The sequence below is a fragment of the Panthera tigris genome, chromosome E3 (genome assembly GCF_018350195.1).
Source record: "Panthera tigris isolate Pti1 chromosome E3, P.tigris_Pti1_mat1.1, whole genome shotgun sequence".
Lineage (NCBI taxonomy): Eukaryota > Metazoa > Chordata > Mammalia > Carnivora > Felidae > Panthera > Panthera tigris.
This window is the reverse complement of record NC_056675.1, coordinates 22,839,895-22,865,237: the sequence shown is the minus strand read 5'-3', so window position 1 is coordinate 22,865,237 and position 25,343 is coordinate 22,839,895. Positions and strand designations below refer to the sequence as shown.

The 25,343-nt window shown below is 43.2% G+C and overlaps 1 protein-coding gene across 2 annotated transcripts in view; it reads left to right on the top strand.

The window, feature by feature from the left end:
- Nucleotides 1-77: 77 nt before the first annotated feature.
- Nucleotides 78-25,343, top strand: part of DCTN5 (dynactin subunit 5) — a 30,438-nt gene continuing 5,172 nt past the window's right edge. The window contains exons 1-6 of one of the 2 annotated variants that reach the window (XM_007084092.2): nt 82-237; nt 997-1,065; nt 6,495-6,613; nt 9,677-9,788; nt 14,272-14,374; nt 17,569-18,935. In XM_007084092.2, the coding sequence (XP_007084154.1) occupies nt 190-237; nt 997-1,065; nt 6,495-6,613; nt 9,677-9,788; nt 14,272-14,374; nt 17,569-17,666 (549 nt within the window). In that variant the 5' untranslated portion in view covers nt 82-189 and the 3' untranslated portion in view covers nt 17,667-18,935. Of the gene's footprint in view, nt 238-996; nt 1,066-6,494; nt 6,614-9,676; nt 9,789-14,271; nt 14,375-17,568; nt 18,936-25,343 lie in introns of those variants that run through there. The other variant, XM_007084093.3, reaches the window with a different exon arrangement.

Here is a 25,343-nt window from a genome sequence, read left to right as displayed (position 1 = left end):
GCGCATGCGCAGCCGGAGACGGCCGAGTAAGGGAGCGGGGCCGCCTAGAGGAGAGCCGAGCTGCGGATGAGAGCGCCGGACGCCCAGGGCGGAAGTGGAGGAGCGGCCGGAAGTAGTCCGAATCCCAGTCAGACTGACCGGCCGGCAGGCTTTGACAGGAGCCGGAGCAGCGGAAAGAAGTTGGTGGCAATGGAGTTGGGCGAGCTGCTTTATAACAAGTCGGAGTACATCGAGACGGTGCGCTTATCCAGGCATCTTTCTCCCGTTTCCAAGCCTGCGTCCCTTTGAGGCTGGTGCCCCCCTCCTGCCCCTGCCCCACCCCGGGTCGCTTTGGCGTTTAGTCCGAGATTACAAAGGATCACTTCGTGAATGGCTCGGCTTTGTTACTTATTCCCTGCATGGCCAGTTTAGGCTTTTTAAATTTATTCATGATTTCATCGTAGAGATAAAATGCCTTGCAGAAAGCAGGATACGTCTCATCCACCCTAATACTAATAGCAATTCCAGGCTTCGGGCCTTTCAGAGTTTTTTGGTTTTTGTTTTGTTTCTTTTAAGCTAATGTGTCGTTCTTTGTTACCATGTGTTAAAAGACGGTTAGGTTCTTTGGAGTCAATACATGATGCGTGTAAATTGCTCCAGGTAGGGTAAGTGCTCAGTCGTCATTGCTATTATTATTTCTTTACTGAATTCTTGTACCTCTGATATGGGTAAAGTCATTATCCTGGATTTAGGGCTGTAAGTATAGAACTGAGACTTGAATCAATGTCACTAATGTTAGTAGGCTCTAGACCTACCACATCCAAATTCTGGATCCATTCCTGGAGTCTCCAGTTTCCTAATCCATCCTTGCTTTGTTAATATGCCGGACTCATTCCATTGAAGACTACATCACATTTCAAGTACTTTTTCTCTCCAATAGGAGAGCTTTCCAGATGGAAACTTGTAGCCCAGAACCTACTTAGTTTCTCACCCCTGTTTTCTGCTCTTTCCTTTCAGGCATCTGGAAACAAAGTTAGTCGCCAGTCTGTGTTGTGTGGAAGTCAGAACATCGTTCTCAATGGCAAGGTAAGAGACACAGCCAGCCTCAGGATGCATACTTTTGCTTTCTGTCCACTAATTATCACATTAGCAGGACAGATAATATGTTACCACATCTCCCATTTGTTGCTGTGCATTTAAAAATTATCTTTTTGGGGGGCCCCTGGGTGGCTCAGTCAGTTAAACCTCTGACTTTGGCTCAGGTCATGATCTCGCAGTTTGTGGGTTCGAGCCCTGTGTCTGGCTCTGTGCTGACAACTGGAGCCTGGAGCCTACTTCAGCTTCTGTGTCTCCCACTCTCTCTCTCTGCCCTCCCCTGGTCACACTCTGTCTCTCTCTCAAAAATAAATAAACATTAAAAAAAAACTCACTAAAAATTTTCCTTTTTTCATTCTCCAAATTCTATTGAATACAAAAAAAGATTCCATGAAAGAAGGCAACAGAAAACCTTTTTTCTTTATGCCAGGAACAAAATACAGTGGCACCCAGAACTGAAATTATTGCAAAGTGCTGTAGTGTGCCTTAACCACTAAATACAAATATAAATAGGCAACAAAATATTTTAGTGTAGAAACTATAAAGTAGGGGCTGCTGGATGGCTTAGTCGGTTAAGCATCCAACTTCGGTTCAGGTTATGATCTTGCAGTTCGTGAGTTGAGTTCAAGCCCTGCATTGGGCTCTACATTGGTGGTGCAGAGCCTGCTTGGGATTCTCTCTCTCTCTCTCTCTCTCTCTCTCTCTCTCTCTCTCTGCTTCTCCCTCTCTCTCTCTCCCTCTCTTTCTCTGCCCCTTCCCCACTCTCCCTTTATCTCTCGAAGTAAATAAACTTAAAAAAAAAAAGAAACTATAAAGTAGTAGTAATATAATTAACAGTTTACTAATAATAGTTCAGTATTAACTGAAACTCTTAAAATTGATTTGAGACTCGAGGAAGACGCTAAACTCTGAAACGAATTTGCAAAATGGAATATGAAAGGCTGAGAATCTTGTAGTCTGAATAAATTGAAATAGCACAGAGAGGAGTATAAACATGGGAATAATATTACGACATTTCAGAACCAGAGAAAATACCAAGATATATTTGAGCTTGACAGACATTGAAGTCCACGGTTTTTTTCCTGCCAATTTTCTTTGAAATGTTACATCTCTAACTTCCAGAGGGAAAGTAGTCTCACTGTAATCAAGCAATCACAGATTTTTTCAGTAGAGACTCAATTACTGTCTCCATCAGCTCATCATACTATGAGATTTAATAGAAATATAGTTCAGTAATTAGGTATGATTAGTAATTATAGACACACTGTTTCTGCACAGAGTTAGAACACTCATGTGGAGGATTTTTAGAAATCCCTTAGCTAATTTCAGGACATTTTCTGTGATTTTGTATGGAAGGTTTGTTTTTTAAAATGTGATATGTTGGGAGGGTGGGTGATGGGTATTGAGGAGGGCAGCTTTTGGGATGAGCACTGGGTGTTGTATGGAAACCAATTTGACAATAAACTTCATATACTGAAAAAAAATAAAATGGGATATGTACAACCACTGTTTAACCATCACCACTATCTGTTTCCAAAACTTTCATCACTCATACAGAAGCTCTGTATCCATTGAGGAATAATCCCCAGTTCCCTCCTCACTCCCCATCTCTAATAACCTCAATCCACTTTTGTGTCTCTGTGAATTTGCCTTTTCTAGATATGTCATATAAGTAGATTCATATAATATTTGTCCTTTTTTTGTCTAGCTTATTCACTCAGCATAATGTCTTCAAGACTCATCCATGTTATAGGATGTAAATTAATACATATACGTATACATATATATATATATGTTTACATCTGTGTAAACTATCTACGTATATACATATGTAGATAGTTTAGCTTTACTTGGCTTTCTGTTACTTACTTTTTTTAAACTCAGTCATTAGAATAATCACAATAGGGAACACATATCATACTCACTAAGTACCATTGTTCTCAGTTCTGTTTCTAAGATTCACTGTGGTTTGTGTATTTTCGCTGCTGTGTACCATTCCATTTATCCCCTGTCCTATTAGTTATTTTGTTTCTAGTTTTTTGTTTTGTCCCTTTCAGAATTTTGAAATTTCTATTTTCCTAAGCCCTTATATCAGGTGTCATAGTTTCTCCCGGGGTAGACAGAGATCAGATGGCTAAAGAAGACTGGGTGCCAACAACAGAGTGGCAGGGCCTGGTAAAGTGGAGAATCTGGGTCCTAGTTAAGCTCAAGGTGGTTGTCGCCATGTAGGAATATAGGCCTATATTTCCAGAGCTCTGATTTTCTCAAAAGAAACTGGAAATCTGGGGGAGGGGGGTTAATTTTAATTTATTTTATTTTGAGAGAGAGAGTGCAAACAAGCAGAGGAGAGGGGCAGAGGGGGAGAGAGAGAGAATCTTAAGCGAGCCCCAACATGGCGCTTGATCCCTCAATCCCATGACCCTAGGACCACAATCTGAGCTGAAGTCAAGAGTCAGATGCTTAACTGAAGGAGCTACCCAGGCACCCCCATATAAGGGAACATTTTAAAAATTATCTTTATTAGAACCCAAATGTCTGTCAACTGATGAATGGATAAAGAAGATGTTTATATATACTTGGTAATGAGAAAGAATGAAATCTTGCCATTTGCAACAATGTGGATGGGACTGCAGGGTATTACGCTAAGTGAAATAAGTCAGTCAGAGAAAGACAGATATATGTTTTCACTCCTATGTGGAATTTGAGAAACTTAACAAAAGATCATGGGGGAAGGGAAGGGGAAAAAGGTAGTTTCAAACAGAGAGGGAGGCAAACCATAAGAGACTCTTTTTTTTTTTTATAATGTTTATTTATTTTTGAGAGGGAGAGAGAGAGACAAGAGTGTGAGATGGGGAAGGGCAGAGAGAGGGAGAGACAGAATCCGAAGCAGGCTCCAGACTCTGAGCTGTCAGCACAGAGCCCGATGCGGGGCTCGAACTCACGAGCTCTGAGATCATGACCTGAGCCAAAGTTGGATGCTCAACCAACTGAGCCACCCAGGCACCCCAACCATAGGAGACTCTTAAATACAGAGAACAAACTGAGGGTTGATGACGGGGAGGGGAAAATGGGTGATGGGCATTGAGGAGGACACTTGTTGTGATGAGCACTGGGTGTTATATGTAAGCAATGAATCATGGGAATCTACTCCTGAAGCCAAGAACACACCGTATACACCGTATGTTAGCTAACTTGACAATAAATTATATTTAGAAAAAAACAATAAAAAAATAAAGGAAAAATTATCTTTATTGAGGTATAATTTACATATAATAAAGTGTGCCCATTTTAAGTGTGTAGTTTGACGTGTTTTGACTGACGCATACACCTATGCAGCCACTACTACAATTAAGGTGTAAAATGTTCCATCACCCTCATTTTCCTTGGACCCCTCTGTAGTCAGTCCTCCTCCTACCCTTGGCTTCAGGTAACCACTGGTGTAAAACTAATATAGATTAGCTTTTCATTTTGTAGAGTTTCTTATAATGGCAATCATGTACTCTGTCGTCAGGTTTCTTTCATTCAGCATAATGTTTTTGAGATTTATCCATGTTGTGTTTGTTAGTGGATTTATAGCTCATTACTTTTTATAGACGAACAGTATTATTATGGAACTTGCAGACATGTGCAAAAGTGGAGAGAACATATAATGAATCTCCATATGTTCATTCACCAGCTTCTGCAATTAGCAATATTCTGACATTCTGTTTCATCTTTACCTGTCCTGTAAACCCATACCTATTTTGACCAAGGTGAGGGGCTGGGTATATTTAAAGCAAATTGTATTATTTCACTCATAAATATTTCAATATGTATCAGTGAGATTTAAAAACTTTAAAAATAAGTAGAGTACCCTTATTATATTTTTTAAGAAGCCAGTAATTTCCTAATATCATCTAATCCTCAGTCCATGTTCCGTCTTTCTAGTGTCTTAATATGTCTTTTAACAGTTGGTTTATTCAAATCAGGATCCAAATAAGGTCAAGTATACATTGCTTCTGGTTGATACACTTCTCAGGGCCCTTTATTTTTTATTTTTTTCTAATGTGTATTTATTTTTGAGACAGAACATGAGCGGGGGGAGGGGGGGACAGGAGAGGGGAGGCAGAGAGAGAGGGGTACAGAGGATCCAAGGCAGGCTCCAGACTCTTCACTGAAAGCAGAGAGCCCGATGTGGGGCTTGAACTCACGAACTGTGAGATCATGACCTGAGCCAAAGTCGGACACTCAACCAACTGAGCCAGCCAGATGCCCTCTCAGGGCCCTTTAAATCTGTAATAGTTCTTTTCCCCCAGCCTGTTTTTTTTCTCCCCATGCTACTTATATGTTAAGGAAACTGGCTCACTGTACTGTAGAATTTTCAAGTTTTGGATTTGGCCAGTTCTGTTTGCACAAGTTGTTGAATGCAGTCTCTATGCCCCTTTTCTGCCCTTTAATTAGTAGATCTGAAGGCTTGATCAGATTCCTCTACCTTGAATTTATTTCTCTTTTTCTCGTGCACAGCTGTTGTCATAGAGGAGGCCCATTCTTTCATTTTACCTTGATCCACTGTAGTCATCTAACGGGCCACTTTTCCTCCAGTCTTACCTGCTCTCTCCATGTAGATTCTAGGCTGTTTTCAGAGTAGTATTTTTAAACTAAAGATTCACTGTGTTAATCCTCCACTTAAAAACTTTCATTGATTCCTTATATGCTCTAGGGGTATAAGCCTAAGCTTCTGTGCTCAGCATATATAAGGCCTGGTCCCTTGCTTGCTTTTTTGGCTAGAACTACAGCCATATGCACTTCTTCTTCTTTTTTTTTTTTTTACCCTATTTATTCATTTATTCAAAAGACATTTCAAGAATGCCTGCTTTTTACTAAGCATGGGGCATTAATCCCCCCCAAACTTCTGATTACATTATCCACCCTGCAGCCCATCCAGGCAATCTTTGGGGAAGCTGGATATACCCTGCAGCGTAGCACTTCATCTGAGTCTAGAGTTGGGAAGAGGAACCAGAAACTCAGTGGGGTCTACCTGTGGGAGCATGAAGTTGAAGATAGTAGTATTGGGAGGTCAGACAAAGGTAGGGGTAGCCTGGACTTTCACTGAGCAAGTAGCAGGTCAGGCTTGGGGACAGGTGGAACCAAGTGAACCTGAGGAGGTAAGTGAACTCGGGGGGTACCATATTCTCAGCAAACGTCTGTTTATTCAGTGAGTCCTATTTGTGGGATATACTGGGAACCTCTTCAACTAAATCAGTGTTACGAAGGCCATTCTTTTTACCTTTTACCCTTTACCCTCCAAGTTATCCCTTTTGCCAGAACACGTTACTCAGTAGATCAAAACATAACTTCAGTAGGTGTCTTGCTACCTACTCTTTTCTGTTGTGTTTTCAGCTGTACTGGTAGTTATTTTTTAAATGTGCTTTGTTTTGTAGACCATTGTGATGAACGACTGTATTATCCGAGGGGATCTGGCAAATGTGAGAGTTGGACGTCATTGCGTTGTGAAAAGCCGGAGTGTCATAAGGCCGCCTTTCAAGAAATTCAGCAAAGGGTATGCAATTTAATTACCTTGTTTGGGTCTTGGGCAAGAATCTGCTACTGGTGGAGTGTTCCATGTGTTGAGGTGTGGTGTGAGGAGCAGGGCTGTGCTATTGTTTGGGACATGAAAGAAGACTTCACTCTGATGAACACAACTCTGGTGGTGGTGGTCTTAGTTTAGTTGTTGGTTGGTTCCCAGAAACAGAATCCACTTAACCTAGAAAAAAAAAGCAAAGGGGATTCTGGCAAAAGAGACGGGCATATTTAATGGAATCTCAGGGTAGGAGAAGGTGCCAGGCCTCACAAGGGACTAGAGCCTGTGCCTGGACAGCTAGACAGAATCACGATGACTGGTCTGTCGCTCTCTTACTGAGATTATACTGTTTCTTATTTGTCCTTGTCTCTGTGTTTCTGCTTCCCTCCCCTCTCTTGTACATTGGCTTTGTCTTCCCCCATTTCTCACGAAGCCAACCTTGCTGCCTCAGCCCCTAACTTATATCTATTCTCCATTTAAGCTTCAGTGGATACCGACCAAGGATTTTAGGTCTTATTTCCAAAATCTTGGGAGAGGAAATCTGATTGGCTCAGCTTGAGTTGAGTGCTCCACCCCTGTCTTAACAGTTGTGACCTGGAGGGCAGGGTCAGGTCAGGCCCACTGTGGGCCCAAGAATAAAGATTGCCCAAGAAAGGACATGGACAGGGCAGGAAAACTGTCCACTATGCCTAATGTGCTGGTTTTGGGCTTTGGTTTATTTGTTTTTTGTTTTTGCCTCTCCCTCTTTTCCCTCCTGGCTTCTACCTGTGGCACCGTCTGCATGTTATTGAGTAAGTCAGCAAGCATTTACTGAGCTTTTTTTATGTCAGTCAGTAGAATACAAGCTGGGTACGTAAAGATGGGTGAAATTGCATTCCTGCCTCAAAGTTCTCAAAACCTAGTGGGAGAAACAATTACATAAATAGATGGCTACTATAAAATATGATAGTGTAATGTGATAGCCACTGCATAATGTCACGCTCCTGTCATAGGGCTATGTACATGGTTAGGGAGGAACAGAGAACAGAGCAACCAACTGAGACTGTAATACCTAGGAACATGCAGAAATGATCCTGCATTCCTCAGAATGAGGTCAGACTCCAGACTTTCCATTACATACAGGAATTAGAGCAGGGAGTCTGTAAGTCATTCACATGAAAACATTTGCTCATTAGCTCAGAAGGCAATTGGGGGAAAACTAGAAAACCTCTTGGTAGCCTTTTGTGATTCCATACTGTGACAGGTACTCTGTTGGAGTTGTTGACTTTCCCTTCTGATAATGGCATTACTGGGCTGGATATGGTCCCAGGAAAGCACCGAGAATAAATAATAAACATGGGGTTTATTAGTGAATTGGAAGGATATATAAATGAGAATAGTCCACATGAGAAATACATAAGTACAAAAGTGTAACTAGCAACACATGAATAGTAAGTGAGTTTGGGGGCGCCTGGATGGCTCAGTCAGTTGGGCTTCCAACTCTTGATTTTGGCTCAGGTCATGATCTCACAATTCATGAGATCAAGCCTCATGTCAGGCTCTGTGCTGAGCATGGAACCTGCTTGGGATTCTCTCTCTCCTCTCTCTGCCCCTCCCCTGCTTGTGTGTGTTGTCTCTCTCTCTCTCAAAATAAAAAACATGAAAAAAAAGAGAGAGAGAGAGTGTGTGTGGATTCTCCCCACTCCCGTCCCACATATCTCAATACCAGAACTAGATAATAGAAAATAGAACCAGATAAGAATATCAGGTTTGGAATTTTAATTAATTAATTAATTTTTAAGTTTATATATTTTGAGAGAGAGAGAAAACATGAGTGGGAGTGGGGCAGAGAGAGAGGGAGAGAATCCCAAGCAGGCTCTGCACTGTCACTGCAGAGCCCGACACAGGGCTCAAACTCACAAACCCTGAGATCATGACCTGAGCTGAGATCAAGAGTTGGACACTTAACTGACTGAGCCACCCAGGCGTCCCTGGAATTTTTAATTTAAAATTAAATGACGGTTCTGCTGTAGACTGTGATGAGATCAAGGAATTCATTGTCACACAAGGGGTGCAGATCAAAAATACGAATGGATTAAGGAAGATTTAAATAAATTATACGTCCTCAGAGGACAGATACCGTCTCCAATAAAATATTCCTGACAAAATAGAACGCAGGACTAGAAAGAGCCAGTGAGCATCCAACTACTTTATTTTAGTTCCAGTCCAAATATTTTATATCCCAATGTATTGAAGTTACCTGTAAATGCGATCCTAGAACCCCTGTCCATGACATTTGAGGAATCCTAGAGAATGGGAATGAGGTCAGTAGTCTGGAGAAAGCCTCCTGACTGCTACTCATCCTTCAAGTCTTGGCTTACGTATCACTTTCAGTTAAACTTTTACCAAACTACCAATTTAGGTAGTTACATACTCTCATTGTATACTCTCGTATCTTGGTGCTTTTCGTCTGTAGCACTAATCACAGTTGTAATTAATTACTTAGATAATCATTTATTTAATCTCTCTTCTCTTGATTGCAAGCTCCTCGTGGGCAGGGTTATGTACCTTTTGCTTGCTATTATATCTCCAGTTCCCTAGCGTAGAGTCTGGCATATAGTAGGCATTCAGGAAAATCAGTGAATATACAAATGTTTGGAATGCTGAATGCTAGAAAATACATCCTCAAAACCTGATATCAGTTCCTTGAAGCCCTGTAGAGCAGATTACTGAAAATGTGACCTATGAGCATTTTCAAGGAGGCAGGAATGAGCAAAACATTCATTCATTTGGTGCCAGCACTTTTAGCTTGGAAGGTCTTGCTCCTTCTGCCTTGCTGTTTCTTTGCACACTGCCTGGTCTAATATTTCTGATTTTGAGCTAGTAATCACATTCATCTTCAACATTATAGAATTCCCCTAGCCTGAGAGTTCTTTCCTTACTAGGAGCAGTCTTATTAAGACGAGACGATAAAGTTGAGAATATGGTCTGTAGTTCTATAAACCTCTACCAAGAGCACATCACCTTGACTTTTTTTTGTTTGTTCATCTTTTCCTTCTCTAGTGTTGCATTTTTTCCTTTACATATCGGGGACCACGTCTTTATTGAGGAAGATTGTGTGGTCAACGCAGCTCAGATTGGCTCTTACGTTCACGTTGGCAAGAACTGTGTGATTGTGAGTATGATGTCTTGGCTGGCTAAATGTCCTCCCATCCCCTCAAGCTCACGTCCCTCACATCAGTGGGCCTCCACTTTTGTGACCGAGGAGGGTAGAAGTAGTTTCTGGCCTACTGGAATTGTTGGATTTGGAGTTTTTTAGGCATTAAAAATCACGGCTAAACTTTACCAAACCTCTTCTATATGATGTTGAACTTTCCTTTGATGATCTTATTTGACCCTCATAACCATCCAAGGGTGATAGTACTATTATTATCCCTATTTGTGAGTGAGAAGCCTGAAGACCTTAGATATTAGGGGATTTGACAGGGCTATTAAGTGGTAGAGCTGGGATTCGAACCCAGGCGGCATGAATAGCCATGCCGATTCTATGGCCTACCTGTTGCCTTACCTCCAGGAATGTACAGTCTAGTGGGTCAAAGGGGATGACATTAGGCAAAGTGCAGGTAGCTCAGGGTGATGGGTGTGCAGGGTACAAGTGGCCCTTTCTCAGTGGAACCTGTAGGACCCTGGTCCATAAGAGCCTTGGCATCCACTTGTTACATCCAGCCGTGGCTTTACAGATTTGGATTTCTTAGTATTTCATAGATGAAGAGCTTGATTTCAGTTGGGATTTAGGAGAACATCCTGGGTGAGAATATTAATGACTGGAGCTGAACTGCCTTAAGGTTTAGGGAAGATGTTTCCTATATTTTAAATTTGTACCCAAATTCTAGATTCTTGGGAAAGCCAAGAACTTTTCATGTTTTTAAATGGCTGTTCCCAATAATGCAGAGGCAGCCCTCTGCTCTGGACAAGACTCAAGTATCAGAATACTTGCTGAATCTGGGGTTCCTGGGTGGCTCGGTCGGTTAAGCGTCTGACTCTTGATTTGGCTCAGGTCATGATCTCATGGTTCATGAGTTTGACTCCCACGTGAATTGAACTGAGCTGATAGCATGAGCCTACTTGGGATTCTCTCTCCTCTCTCTTTCTCTGTGTCCCTCCCCTGCTCATGATGTCTCTCTCTCTCTCTCTCAAAATAAATAAATAAACAAATTAAAAAATACATCCTGAAACTATGCAGTCACATTCCACAAGCCACAAGCAAAGATGGACCATGTAGTGGAGAGCCACATGACTGTGGAAATCTGACTTGGTTAGTCATAATTAAGGGAAGTTGTTGTTTTGCCAACCATTCTCCTCCAAAGGAGTCCCTTTGTATGTATCAGAGACAGAGAGTCTTTAGTTTGACATGATGTTGAAGGGGGAAAATAGTGAAACTCATCCTGTCCAACAAGAGTTGGTTTTCTAAGCCATGGTTAGATTTTTCTTTTTCTTTTTTTCTTTCTTTTCTTTTTTTAAGTTTATTTATTTACTTTGAGAGAGAGAGAGAGAGAGAGAGAGAGAGAGAGAGCGTGAATCAGGGAGGAGCAAAGAGAAAGGGAGAATCCCAAGCAGGCTCTGTGCTGTCTCGGGGCTCAAACCCACAAACCATGAAATCATGACCTGAGCCAAAGTCGGATACTTAACTGACTGAGCCACCCAGGCACCCCACAGCTGGATTTTTTCTGACATTTTCTGCAGCAAAGTGATGACATCCTCATAGTAGCCTAGGCGTTAGTCCTGTCCTTTATCCCCAGAGCAAAATATCTGAAATGTTGAGATCCAAATGCTCTTCCCAGTGCTTAGGGAATTCTAGTCTTCTTGTCCTGTATTTTGCTTTTTAGGCCACTTTTTGGTACATCAGTTCATGAAATAGTCACTGTTGGGTATTGGCAGTATTTATTTGCTGAGCCTTTACAAATCCTCAAGTAATCTCAAGAGAAAAATTCTTTTAGAATTCTAGAATCTCGGAGCTAGCAGGAATTCTTTGAGTCCAGCTGACCTCATGACCCACAGATCCTTCCTCTAGCACCCATTTGGTGTTCTAACTCTTGTTTGGATGTGTGAAGGTATAGATGTCAATCAGAACTGCCTGAATGCTTACAGGTAAAGACTAACAAGCAATCTTAACAGGCATCGTTATTGTACTGTGAGCTTTGCATTTATTATCTCTAATCCTCAGAGCATCCCTGCAGGTTTGGTTTTATGTCCTGTTTCACAGATGAGGAAACCAAGGCTCAGAGATGCTAAATAACTTGTATAAGGAGATAAAGGTAGCTGTAATAGTGGTAACACGTAGTTCTTGACTCCTCCTTGAAAAGTTCACCACGAAAGAATAAAGAAGTAGTTTCAGCTTTTAACCTCTTCATCTGTTGCCAATCCACTCATGCCTAAGAAGTACTGGCGTTTTTACTTTTGCTGCTATTTAATTGATCAGTTTTCCCAGAATGCTCTGAAAGCTGATTAAGTATCATTTGTCTGAGTCAGCAGAATGGCTAGCTAGTGGACTCGGCAGGTGCCTACTACAGCAGGTGTGGTGGCTGGTGATACACAGAGCAAAGTTTTATTCACATTGCTCTTTTCCTAGGACCCTTTGTCTGCAGATTCCCTATATGTGAGTGTAGCATGTCTGATGCAGCATATTCTGTTTCATTTCACTCAGTGCCCCATGTGCTTAGTCTGTATTATTAGGAGCTTAGGTGCCGTAGGATGTCTTTGAGTTCATTTGGAAATCACCAGGGGAGCTGGCTGGCTGCTGTATTTTTGAAATTGCCATTAGGGGTGCCTGGGTGGCTCATTTGGTTAAGCATCCAGCTTTCGATTTCAGCTCAGATCATGATCTCACGGTTCGTGAGATTGAGCCCTGCGTCAGGCTCTATGCTGACAGCACGAAGCCTGCTTGGGATTCTCTCTCTCCCTCCCTCTCTTTGCCCCTCCCCTGCTTGTGCATGCATGTATATACTCTCTCTTTCTCAAAAATAAATAAATTAAAAAAAAAAGAAATTGCCAATAGGAGGCAATTATGGGAGAGAACTTTCTAAGAGTGAACGAAGAGCTACAGCTGCAACTTGTTTCTGAGCTACAGATATTGTCAGGTATTGCCAAGGCTATTGTCCACTAGCCAGAGACAGCTTAGCAGTCACTTAAAAAATTCAGACTTAGAGGTATAAGCTTTTTAAAAAACTCATGTGACAATCTACCTGGAAATTCCTGGAAATACCTATGATTTGGGTACTTACTTATTTATTTTTAATGTTTTGTGTATATTTGAGAGAGAGCACACAGTGGGGAAGGGACAGAAAGAGAGGGGAATAGAAGCTCTGAAGCAGGCTCTGTGCTGACAGCAGTAAGCCCGATGCCGGGCTTAAAAGCACAAACTCAGATCATAACCTGAGCTGATAGCAGATGCTCAACCAACTGAGCCACCTAGGTGTCCAATTTGGGTGTTTAGTAATGGGGAAATTTTTTATATAGCTTTCATATTCTTTGGTAAAATCTGAGATCTGGATACATTAGCATTGTCCTGATAGTTAAGAATTCCACATTGTCAGCCAAATGTGCTTTATCAGACCAACTGACCAAAACACAAGTGAACTCATAGGGCCTGGTAATGTAAATGCAGTCAATAAAGACCAAAACTTTCATTTAGTTTGCAGGTAGTCTGAGGCACAATGCTAATCTGTATATAGAAGCCTCTCCTTTGCCTTAACCCATGAAACGGATGAATCTACCAGACCTTATTTCTTGCCCTCAAAACTCTGTGGGTTATGGCAGAATTGAAAAGTGAAGGCAGTGGATAAAGTCAAGCATAAGGCTTGGCTGAAACCTTCAAAATGAACATATTGGCTGATATGAACCAAGAGTACAGAAGTAGATCCTAATTCTGTGCACAAAATGGCTTCAGGGGTTCAACTGATGTCATGAGAATTAGTCTCCTTCTCTTTCCCGCTTTCCTCTAGGAGACTTTCAGGCAGGTTTTTCCCTTATGGAAACAACACAGCTGGTCCAGGCATCTGTCCTATTCTCGGAAACTCCATTGGAAAGAGCTTCTTTTCCCAGTAGTCCCAGCAAAAGCCCTGATGTTCAGATTCATCAGACTGATCTGGCTCATTCCCTAAACCAGTTGCCATGGCCAGGCTTGGAGTTTGGGGTTAGGATAGGGGACTGTGATGGGCAGGGGGTGGTAACCAAGGGTCAATATAGGTTCTGTTACCAGAAGAAAGGGGAACAAATGTTGGACAAGCAAAATGATAGATGTCCACTAAATGACAAAAAAAGAAAAAGGAAAGGAAATTGTACAATTCTTGGAAGACTGAATTTCAGTCTATAATGCTTAAGATAACCTGAACTGTCCCTAGCATACCCCCTCCCTGAGTTCACACACACACACATGTGCACACACACACTCACACTCGCACACACTAACACCCCTACCTCCTCCTGCTTGTCAAATGCCACCCAAAGTAGAGAACTGTGGCCAAACCTCTTGCCATTGTCCCTGTCTGTGGTATGATATCAGGAATGGAGAAAATACAAAATAGCTTTCTACACAGCAGATCGGACAACTTGTACTCCATTTCCTGATCTGTTTCTTAGTGACAAGATTTTCATTTCAGGGGCGCCGGTGTGTATTGAAAGATTGCTGCAAAATTCTTGACAACACAGTTTTACCCCCAGAAACTGTGGTGCCGCCATTCACTGTCTTCTCCGGCTGCCCAGGTAAGCTTGGGTGTTGATATTCAAAGCTCAAGTTCTTTTTCCGTCAGAAAAATAATGGGTGCAACTTCTGTCTCTGACAATATGTTGATCTAGCTCATTTAAAAGATGCTCCTGCGACAGATTCCCTTGAAATGCTATCTAAAACGTAACCAGTATCTTTTTAAATGTGTAATTGGGTTCACCAGGAAATTTCAAGCAAAGAGGAAAGTACACCCATACCATAAGCATGTTTAGGTTTATGCATCTTCATAATAGAGTGGTTTAGGGTTTGATACTGCTGTGGGGACCAGAGATAAAGCCTTACATTCACGCATGGTGGAGAGATCTTCCTGAAGGGTGAGCTCTCAATAAAAAGTTGATATAGAATAAACCTGCTACTAGACAGGAAAAAGGCACAAAGACGCAAGTCTCTCTTGGCCTGGGCTCTGGGTGGAAAAAGAAAAGTCTGTCCACAGAATTCTAACTATGGCTTCATGTTGGCTGGGGGTTTGTACTTCCCACACTGCCAAGGAATGTCCAACCTGAAAAGTTGACATAAAACAGTCTAAGGCCAATGATAGCACTAGGACACCTGAGAAGAGCAAATATATCCCATCTCGACCTTGGCTGACAGAATGCCCTCAGGTAAAGCCCTCATGAGCTCAGAGTTCCAAGTGGCCAAACATGTGAGCAAACAAAAGTCCTACACTCTCATCCTAGAAAACTTGGAAAACACTGGAAAACAGAAGGAAGAAGAAAACCTCATGTCCCCTGCCCCTAGTCCAAGACGGTCTCTTTTCTGTGTTGTTTTATATGGTTGAACTCATGCAGCATGTACAGAGGCACCCCAGAGATTCACAGATGGATGATGCTATGTAGAGAGAGATTTGACAGTATATGAGATCTACCACTGAGTGGTTTAGTTGTTTTTCCAATTAAAAAACTCATTACTCAGACCATCGACTGTGAGTTTCAAAGATGTACAGAATCATCCACTCAGATTCTTTGGGGAAGAAGTTGACCATTCTGCTCTTTGGTGCACTTTTGCCTTTGCAGAGTAGGAAGGAGAGCCCTGCTGAGTCATTCTCCCTTATGGGGTTCCCATTGTGGAAAAGCTTAATCATTCTTAGCAAGTGCGGATCAGAACAGCCCTTACAGTTGTTTTAGATTGATTGTCAAACAGGTATCTGCTCTGAGGTGAGAAGCATATTGCCCGAGAAATATCCTTTTTTTTTTTTTTTTTTAATGTTTATTTATTGTTCAGAGAGAGAGCAGGGGAGGGGCAGAGAGAGAGGGAGACAGAATCCAAAGCAGGCTATGCTGTCAGTGCAAAGCCCGATGTGGGGCTCAAACCCACAAACCGTGATATCATGACCTGAGCAGAAGTCAGATGCTCAACTGACTGAGCCACCCAGGAGCCCCGCCAGAGAAATATCTTGATCTCTTTTAACTTTTTCAAGGTCCTTAGCACCACCTATGGTCTTTGGACACCAATGGCAGAGGCAGGGAGGCACCACTTCGTATTTGAAATCCAAATAAGCACTGTGTTTTAGAGGTTCTGATGGAGGATTCAAGCTGCCTGAGACCTTAGAGATCATTGCGTAGATGGGGGAAATAGAAAGGTGTGGGTGTCCACAGGGTCAGAGCTGGTTTGTGGGAAAGCCTTGACTAGCACTTGAGACCCCTTATTTAGAATCCTGTACTTTCTGCACTGTGACAAGATGCTTCCCGTGTTCATTTGCAGTAGTTTCACAAACATGCTAACTATCTAGATACTGCTGTTGGAAATCTCCATCTTTAATAAAGAGGCATAGGGCTGCAGGAAGACTGGCACATTTTTGGAGGGCTCCACTGCATGAAACTGACTAGTGGAACAAAGTGAAAGACAAACCATCTGGAAAGAATGTTGGCCACAGTTGCCTACAGGAGTCAGACAGAAGTGACTGAAGTAATAGCCTGTCGTAGCTATCTAAGAATACAAACCTAACGTGAGATCTTCTGATGTTTCATGAGGAGCTAAAAATCTGAATTTTTATGTGATATCCCTGGACTTTTAAATGTTGGCTAACTTTTTAAAAAGATTAAATACTATGCAGACCAAACATAGGCTTGCAAATCTAACATGGCTGTTCATTTGTAAACAGTTCCTGTGAGAATTTTGTATTTTTAAGACCTTTTTTCCATTGTACCTGTTACTTTCTCTTTCTATATATGCAAGTGCATGTATTTGTTCTTGTATGTGTGATGTGTAGGTATGCGTATTCATATGCATATATATATATACTTGTGTACATAATACAGATGTATGAGACTGTTTATACCTGTGTAAACAGACTCACACTCTCTATTCTGTTTGGAAACTTGCCTTCTTAACAGTGTATCTTGGGCATCTTTTCTTGTCAGTATGTGGAGAGTCCCCTCATTCCTTTTAATGGTTATATGTTTTTCGTTGCATAAATGTACCACAGTGTAACTCATCAGTAATGGTGTAATGGATCATCAGATGTTGCCTTTGGTTTTTCAGTATTAGAAACTTTGCTGCGTTAATATTCTTGTACACGTATTGTTCAGTTGGGCAAGGTTATCTGTAGGATAAATTCTTAGAAGTTGGATTGTCAGGTCACAGGGTATGAACTTTTAAAAGTTTTGCTAGATTTTCCAAAATTGCTCTTCAAAACAGTTGTATGAACGTACACTTCCACCCATAGTATATGGGAGTGACTTTTCCTGGAAATCCTTAAATACAATTTTTTGTCTTTCTATAGGATATTTCTGTTCTCCTCCCATCCACGACTTGTATGTAGCAGGTTTGGGGACTGCATGTTTCACTGTATGAACAGCAGAGCAGCTTCTTACCTCAAAGTGTGTTCACCTTGGCTTTGCCCAGTAGGTGTCACACCAGAATCCAGGGGATGGACAAATCCATCCTGAAACAACCTCCAGTGGAGTCAGAGATGCCTTAATAACCTTTTTTACCTGGAATTTATTTATCCATTCAGGGAATTGTATTCTTTGTCTCCCCCCCCCCCCCCAACACACACACAAATACTATCTCAGAGATGTGGTCAGTAGAACTACTCTGCTAGCATTGAAGATGGAGGACTTGGATTTAGATGCTCATGAGTAAAGAAAAGGGGCCTATAGGGGTTTAAACGAAATCAGAGCTGCTGTCCTCCCCCGGCTCCAGTTGGTTGATCAGGTCTTTCTTTCCCCAGGACTGTTTTCAGGGGAACTCCCAGAATGTACCCAGGAGCTGATGATTGACGTCACCAAGAGCTACTACCAGAAGTTTTTGCCCTTGACACAGGTCTAACGTCTCTGCCTTGTGTCTTGAATTTGGTTGAGCTCTAAGATGAACTTGGGGACAAAGTGAGCCAGCCAGCATCTACAAAGAGCTCTAGTGTCTTTGATATCTTCCACCCTCTTTTTTTGTTTGTCTGGTTTTGTTTAATTCTTTAGAATTTCTCAATCCTTCCAGGTTCTAAGCTCTTAAGACTTTAATAACAGAACGCCTGGAGGCATTGTGTCCAAATGCTGTACTTAAACCTTATCTATTAACAGTCACTCCATACCATTATCTGTGGAACACAGAATCATCTGTTCCCAACACTCCCACCCCTTGGTCCCGTGGATGACTGGATCCTGCTGAAATAGGCCCGCCGAGCGCAGCACTGTCCCAGCGTGGAGGTCATGGAGCTGGTGTGCTGCTCTCAGCCTTTAGCTGCTCACATGGATCGCTCTCGGCTTTCCTGAGCTAACACATTTGGCCAGTTGCCCCAGTTGCTCATGGGGGGAAAAAGAGTGACTTTTCAGAGCCCAGATTCCTGTTTGCTACTGAAACTTCAAGGGAGGGGTGGTTAGCATTTCTCTCCTTCCCAAAATGACCTTAACTGTCCTTTTAACCCAGGGTGATGAATAAAAGACTTTCTAGCATTCTGATCTAGGGCCTTTAGCTTTCACTAGAGGGGAGGCCCTCAGCACCCAGGTTTTATTTTTGCAAAGACCCAGGTTTGAGTCTCCCACGTGGATGGGCTAGTCTGGCCGTCACTCTTTGCTAACAGTATTTAGAGGCAGCAACATATGCCTTATTTCCTTGAAGACGTAGCATTTGTGACAATTGTTCTCTAACCTAGAACCATTCACCCACTCTATATTTGCCATAAACGTCACAGTTAAGACCAAATTATTTGTACCTGGACCCGATCATGTATATATACAGGGGCCTCTTAAATCATTCTGTGGGCACAGAGTCCCAAGGAGTAAATGAATTTACCAGTGCTGTTCTTACCATCTCTTGGGTAATAACACAATCCTGCTTGGTTCTGCTCTGACCTTTGGTCTAAAAGGATTTAGAAGGGAAGGCCTGAGAAGCTTGGCTTTGCTCAATGCTCTGATTCTGCTTTGAACAGGGTAGGATAGTTCAGCCTTGAAGATTAAGGATCTAGCAGGAGCTGTCCTAACTTAATATCTGGTTGTGGGGTTAAAGTGTCTATATGTGATGATCTCTACTACGTCAATATAAAACTATTTTCTGGTTTGTCTTTTTTTTTTGTTTGTGCATTAAAAGATTGACTTCAAAGATTATTTGAAGGTGATCCTTCTCTATCTCCAGTGATGGCTACCTCAGTTCCTTGGGCACTTTACTGCACTCCTGGTGCCCTGCTACAGACTTGACATTCACTGGTTTGCTTACGGTTCACACCAACCCAGTAAGGTGGATGTTGTCCCCATTTTACAGATGAGAAAAAAACTCAAAGATCTTAGGTAACTGGTCCAGTTCATACAATGAAGAAGTGACTGACCCAGGAGTCACCCCCCCATGCCTATCTGACAACATAGCCATGTTACTCAGCTGTGCCCTGGTAAGATGAGACTAGGCTTGCCCTTGGAGCACATCTGCTGTGCGTCCTACTTGATGTCAGTAGTCTGTGATGGTTGCAGTTTTTTACTTTGTTTTGATTGATTGATGTCATTTCCTGGCATCTCCCCCAACTCACTTCTCCTTTCGTGCCACCATAAAGGCAGATCTTGGAATTGGCAGAGCTTTGTTGCTGTCTAAACTACCCTCTTGTTAGCTAGTGAAATCCTGCAGGGCATGTCTAACATATTACCATCCAGCCTGTGTTTGAATACCTCCAGAAGGAAGCGTACCACTTTATGCAACTGTCCATTTTCTTTATCAATTTATTTCTTCCAGCTTCATTGAAATGTAATTGACATATAATTTTTTGACTGCCCATCTTGTGGGTGAACAGTGAAAATTAAGAGAAAGTGGGATCTTTTAAAAGCTTCTTCTGGGGCGCCTGGGTGGCGCAGTCGGTTAAGCGTCCGGCTTCAGCCAGGTCACGATCTCGCGGTCCGTGAGTTCGAGCCCCGCGTCAGGCTCTGGGCTGATGGCTCGGAGCCTGGAGCCTGTTTCCGATTCTGTGTCTCCTTCTCTCTCTGCCCCTCCCCCGTTCATGCTCTGTCTCTCTCTGTCCCAAAAATAAATAAAAAACGTTGAAAAAAAAAAAAATTTAAAAAAAAAGCTTCTTCAACACGATTTTAAAAGCCTTGAGTAACTCATGTACGAGATTCCAAAAACCCAATCCAGTTAGTGGAAAAGGGACATGCAGTGAAGTAGAACTTCCCAGTCTAGAACCCCGATTGCACATTCTACTGCCCAGGGGCAACTACTCTGAACAGGTTTTGGTGTGTCCTACCAGAGACTGTCTGCATGCAGCAGCAGATACGTATGTATACCACAGCCTGTGTATTTATACAACTGTGAGCACATAGTAGGTGTGCAGCTTTGCACCTTGCTGCTTCTACGGAATGATACACCTTAGAGGCGGTTCCACCTTTGGCACATACGGGTGATAAAAATGGCAGTCACTAATATTTACATAATGTTCCCCCATGTACCAGGCACTCTTCTGACTTCTGCACATTTATTAACTTCTTTAGTCCTCACCACCACCAGGGGTAGGTACCATTACTCTTCCCCAAGGAACAGAGGTTAAGTAAAATGCTCAAATTTGTACATCTGATGGGATGGTGAGTCAAGGCAGTCTGCATGTAGAGCCCATACTTTTCATCACTATGCTGGAATTCCTCTCTGTTGTAAAACCTTTCATTGCCCAAAATTGTATCATCCAGCCAGCCCTCACTGTTCAGAAAGCTGAGAAAGTATTTTGCTTTTTCAGGCAGGCAAGGGAAAGGGGGTTGGGAGTGGGTATGGGATGAATCATCCAGCAGTGGCTGCCCCAGGCAGGAAGCCCAGTGTCCCCCTGAGAAGACTGTCTCCTTGCAACTTGCCTTGCTGTCTTGTAGCTGCAGTGGTCGTTTAAGAGCTAAATGGGAGCAGGTTTCATGGGAACTGTGTCTTGCTTGCAGTCAGTAAATAGTGTCTTAAAATTCTGTACCATATAGTTGGCACTCTATAGAGGAATCTGCAAGCTAGATTAGATAAAAATCCACATAGAATGCTTTGTTGCAAGTGACAGAAATCCAGCCCGAGCCAGTTTAAGTAAGAAAGGGGTTTTATTGGCTTACACAACAGATCATGGAAAAGGTTAGCTTCGGAAGCAATGTAATGTGAATCTTGGGCAAGTTACTTAATCTCTCTGCCCTGTACCCTAAGCTGTACAATGGGGATGACAATGGCACCCCCGTAGAATTGGTTCTGATTAAATGAGGTACTATATGTAAACATTAAAGATCGTTCCTAGCACTCTGCAAGTAATAACATTATCATTGCAGGGATAATTATATCCAGAGACTGAAACCCAATACGGCTCTTTGTTTTCTATTTCTTTTTCACCTGTACGTTAGTAAAGGTACAGACTGGGCTGCTGTAACAAAGAGACCACCGAACTACAGTGGCTGTCTCTCACCTAGCAGTGTGGGGATAGTCAGGTTGTTCAGCGCAGATAGGTGTGGGCTCCAGGAAACCACCAAATACCCAAGTTCCTACTATCTTGTCACGTGACCACATTTAGCTACAAGGGAGGAGGCAAATTTAGTCACTGGCTGCATAGCTAAAACTCTGAGGAAGGAGAGTCTAACAGTAAAAGGGAGAGGGGGAGATTGGACACAGGGAAACAGTAAGCAAGCTCTCCCAGGTCTGCGTTGGCTTCCTTTTCTCCTACTGTAAGCGGGTTCTCTCATGCATTGGAGCCCATGGCAGCTGACTGCTCCAGATTCTACCCTCTCAGCTTACTAGCCCTGAGAGAGAGGCTTCTTCCCCCCAGTTCTAATTTGGAAAATCCTTACAGAAAGGTCCTCAGTGGTTTCTGGCAAGTCCCATACCCTCTTGGATTAATCACTGCCCTAGGGTGTGCAGCCCTATGATAAACCTGATGTAGGTCATGAGCTTTCCTCCATCCCCCCCATGGCTGAGGAACAGCAGAGCCCATCACCAAAACAAGATGCTGGGCAGACAAATAATAGCTACTACAAATAGTAAACGAGTCTATAATTACTCGTTACTGATACTGTTGGAAAGGATGTTGGTGGTCATATGTGTCCTAGGAAAAGCCAGCTGGATTCTGTCTCCATGGTGGCTCTCACCCCAGGGACAATCTGTCACTAGATAATTACCTTTAAAACCCCAGAGAAGAAAGTCTCCTTGTCTTCACAATACTCTCTGAACAGCAGACAGATGGGAGAGACCTCGGCTGGGACTCTTTCCAGTTGTCTTAGGGGACAGGGGAAATTAATTGGCTCATGTAGCTGATAAGGCCAGGGCCAGGTTAGGCTTCAAGCCATATTCCAAGACTCACAACAGCATCATCAGGGATCTGTCTCTTCGGTTCTTGACTCTGCTTTCCTTTGAGCTGGCTTCATTCACAGGCTTCACGAGTGACCGTGTAGCTCCAGTTATTGGTAGAAAGAGCTCCCTTTCCCCGACAGAACCCCTAGACCTGGCTATCATTGGTCCAAACCTGGGATGTATTCAGCCTCAAGTAATCACTGTGGCCAGGAAGGTGGAATGCACTGATTGCCTAGACCAGGGACACATCCTCACATGGTCCGAGAGTTGGTGTTGGGTGGCTGTGGTGGGGGGTGATGTTGCCAGAAGAGGGGATGGATGGATGCTGGGCAGGAAAAATCACCTGCTGTCCAGTTCAGGCCTCTTCCTTTTCTCCACTTGTCTTCACTGCCCTCTGTTTATCTGCCTACTCTTACTGCCTGTCCAATCTCAAATTACCCTTGGTCTTGGGGGTGGGATGCCTCTGGTTGTACCTGGGCCTGGCACAGGAAGGATGTTGCTTAGCCAAAGTGAAGTGTTGATAAAGAGCCATTTAGGGTCACCTGGGTGGCTCAGTTGGTTAAGCGTCCAACTCTTGATCTCAGCTCAGGTCTTTTTTTTTTTTTTTAATGTTTATTTTTGAGAGAGAGAGAGACAGACAGAGCATGAACAGGAGAAGGGCAGAGAGAGAGGGAGACACAGAATCAGAAGCAGGCTCCAGCCTCTGAGCTGTCAGCACAGAGCCGATGTGGGACTTGAATTCATGAACTGCAAGATCATGATCTGAGCCAAAGTCGATGCTTAACCGACTGAGCCACCCAGGCACCCCTCTGTTTTCTTTTTATGTTTATTTATTTATTTTGAGGGGGAGAGAGCATGAGCAGGGGAGGGGTAGAGGAAGAAGGAGAGAGAGAATCCCAAGCAGGCTCTGCGCTGCCAGCACAGAGCCTGACCCACCATGACTTGATCCCATGAACCACGAGATCACAACCCGAGCTGAAATCTGGAGTCAGACGCTCGGGGCGCCTGGGTGGCTCAGTCGGTTAAGTGTCTGACTTCAGCTGAGGTCATGATCTCAAGGTTCGTGGATTCGAACCCCATGTCGGGCTCTGTGCTGACAGCTCAGAGCCTGGAGCCTACTTTGGATTCTGTTTCCACATCTCTCTCTGCCCATCGCTCATTCATACTCTGTCTTTCTCTCTCTCTCTCTCAAAAATAAATAAACATTAAAAAAAAAAAAAGTGTCAGATGCTCAACCAACTGAGCCACCTGGGCACCCTTCAGCTCAGGTCTTGATCTCAGGGTTGGGAGTTCAGGCTTCCATGTCCAGCATGGAGCCAACTTAAAAAAATAAGTAATAATAATAAAGAGCCATTTAGAGGATGCTTCTCTGCCTGGAACTTCTTCCTTGTGGACCCCATAGCACCTTGTTAGAGGAGCCCTTGTCAAGGTCTAGGTAGAATTCTAGTTATGTACTTGTGTTCTTGTCTGAGCCCACACTAGCTGTGAGCTCCTGAGGAGTCAGATGTGAGCCTGTGGGTATCCAGCCCATACTTAATGGGGTGAGCCCCTCCTCCCCTCAGTCCCTACCCAGCCTAGGTAAGTGTTATGTTGCAAGATCCCAGGTACAGGGGACAAGGTTGAATGACTGACTCGTGTGCCTTCTGTTGACTGATTCTGGTGCATGTGGTTGCACAGGGTTACTGTGGTTGTTTGGGATGTGCAGTGGCTTCAGAATTAGTCACTTCTGCATGGGCCATTTCACTCAGAGCCTGAGGCCACGCTTCCTTTCTTAGTCACTGACCCATGTGGGTAATGGCAGACTTGAAGTGAATCAGACAAACATTACTTCTATTTAATACATCCTTGGAAGTTTCTCAGCTGTAAAGAAGGGATCTTGGTGGCTAGGTAGGTCTTTCTTGGTGTATTGATGTGGCCAGTGAGAGCCCACAAGAGTCTAGAACATGGAGCCCCAGACACATTCTGACTTGCCCTCAGCCATTCTCTAGGACAAATTGACATTAATGGACCTGGATGGTTGCCTTGGGTGATCAGAGCTAGCTGGCTGATCCCCAGGGGGTAGCTTCAATGGAGTTGCAAGGCCCCTGTAATGACATTGGCAGTGTTGAAACATTGTGTTAAGGCTTGATTATTTCAAAAAAGTTGTCAACAAAGTGTCCTGCCAGCTTGGACCAGTTTCTCCAAGTCCATGATCACTGAAACACTTCTAGAGCCCCCACTAATGTGCTTTTCTAGAATATGCACTTGCTACCTTTAGGGCTCGGAAGGCGGGGCCCTGAGCACATGCTATATCACTCATTTGCTCATTTACCAAATACCTTTTGAGCCACTGCTGAGTGCCCGGCGGTGCCCTAGCCCCTGGAGATACAGTAGACAATCGGAGCCAGATCCTGTCTGTAGGGATGTTATAGCTTAGTAGGGGAGAGAAAGCCAAAGAAACAGAGTTCCCCAATGGAGGCCTGGGGGCCCCTTTTCAGGTCACAGTGGTGAAGAGTGGGCACTGGAGGCAGGAAGATCAAACCCCAGCCCTGCTGCGTACTAGCCTTGTGACTTTGGGCAAGTTATCTCCCCTTGTGGAACCTCGGACTTCTCATCAATAAAATGGGGAAGATGCCTAGGAGTTGTTATGAGGATTTAAATGCACTCAGACGTGTAAAGCAGGAGCCCTGGCTCAGGGTAAGTGCTTAGTGACTGGTAGTTTGTAACAGCTATTATTAGTAAGTGAAAAATCTTGAGTAAAATCCTTCATAGTGTAAGGTACAACATTCTTACGTATTTTTAAATTTAGAAAGAACATCAGCTCATTTATAACCAATCCACCACAAAGAAGAGATGGGAAACAGAAATCACCCTTCCTTGCTTTGCACTTACCAGATTCCAGGCACTTATTAGAAAACATTTAATCTTCCTGTCAAAAAAGTAGGGATTTTTAGAACTCATTATACAGAGGAGGAAACTGATCTTCAGAAGGGTTAAGTCAACTTTCCTAGTGTCACAAAGCTAATTAATGACTGAGCTAGAATCCATGTTTTATGCAGTCCCCCAGTATCCTGAGCCTCCAAGGTACTTGATGCTGAGGACCATCCTTGCTGCCCAGTCAGTTAATTCTTTGTTTTCCTGAAGTTTTTGCTGGTGAGTTGGGCACACCTACTTTTCATTAGGCACTCTGACCCAGACCCTGGAGCAAGAAGAGTTAGCGCAGGACGACCTGCTTCCCCGAGGAGAGGAGATGGCTTG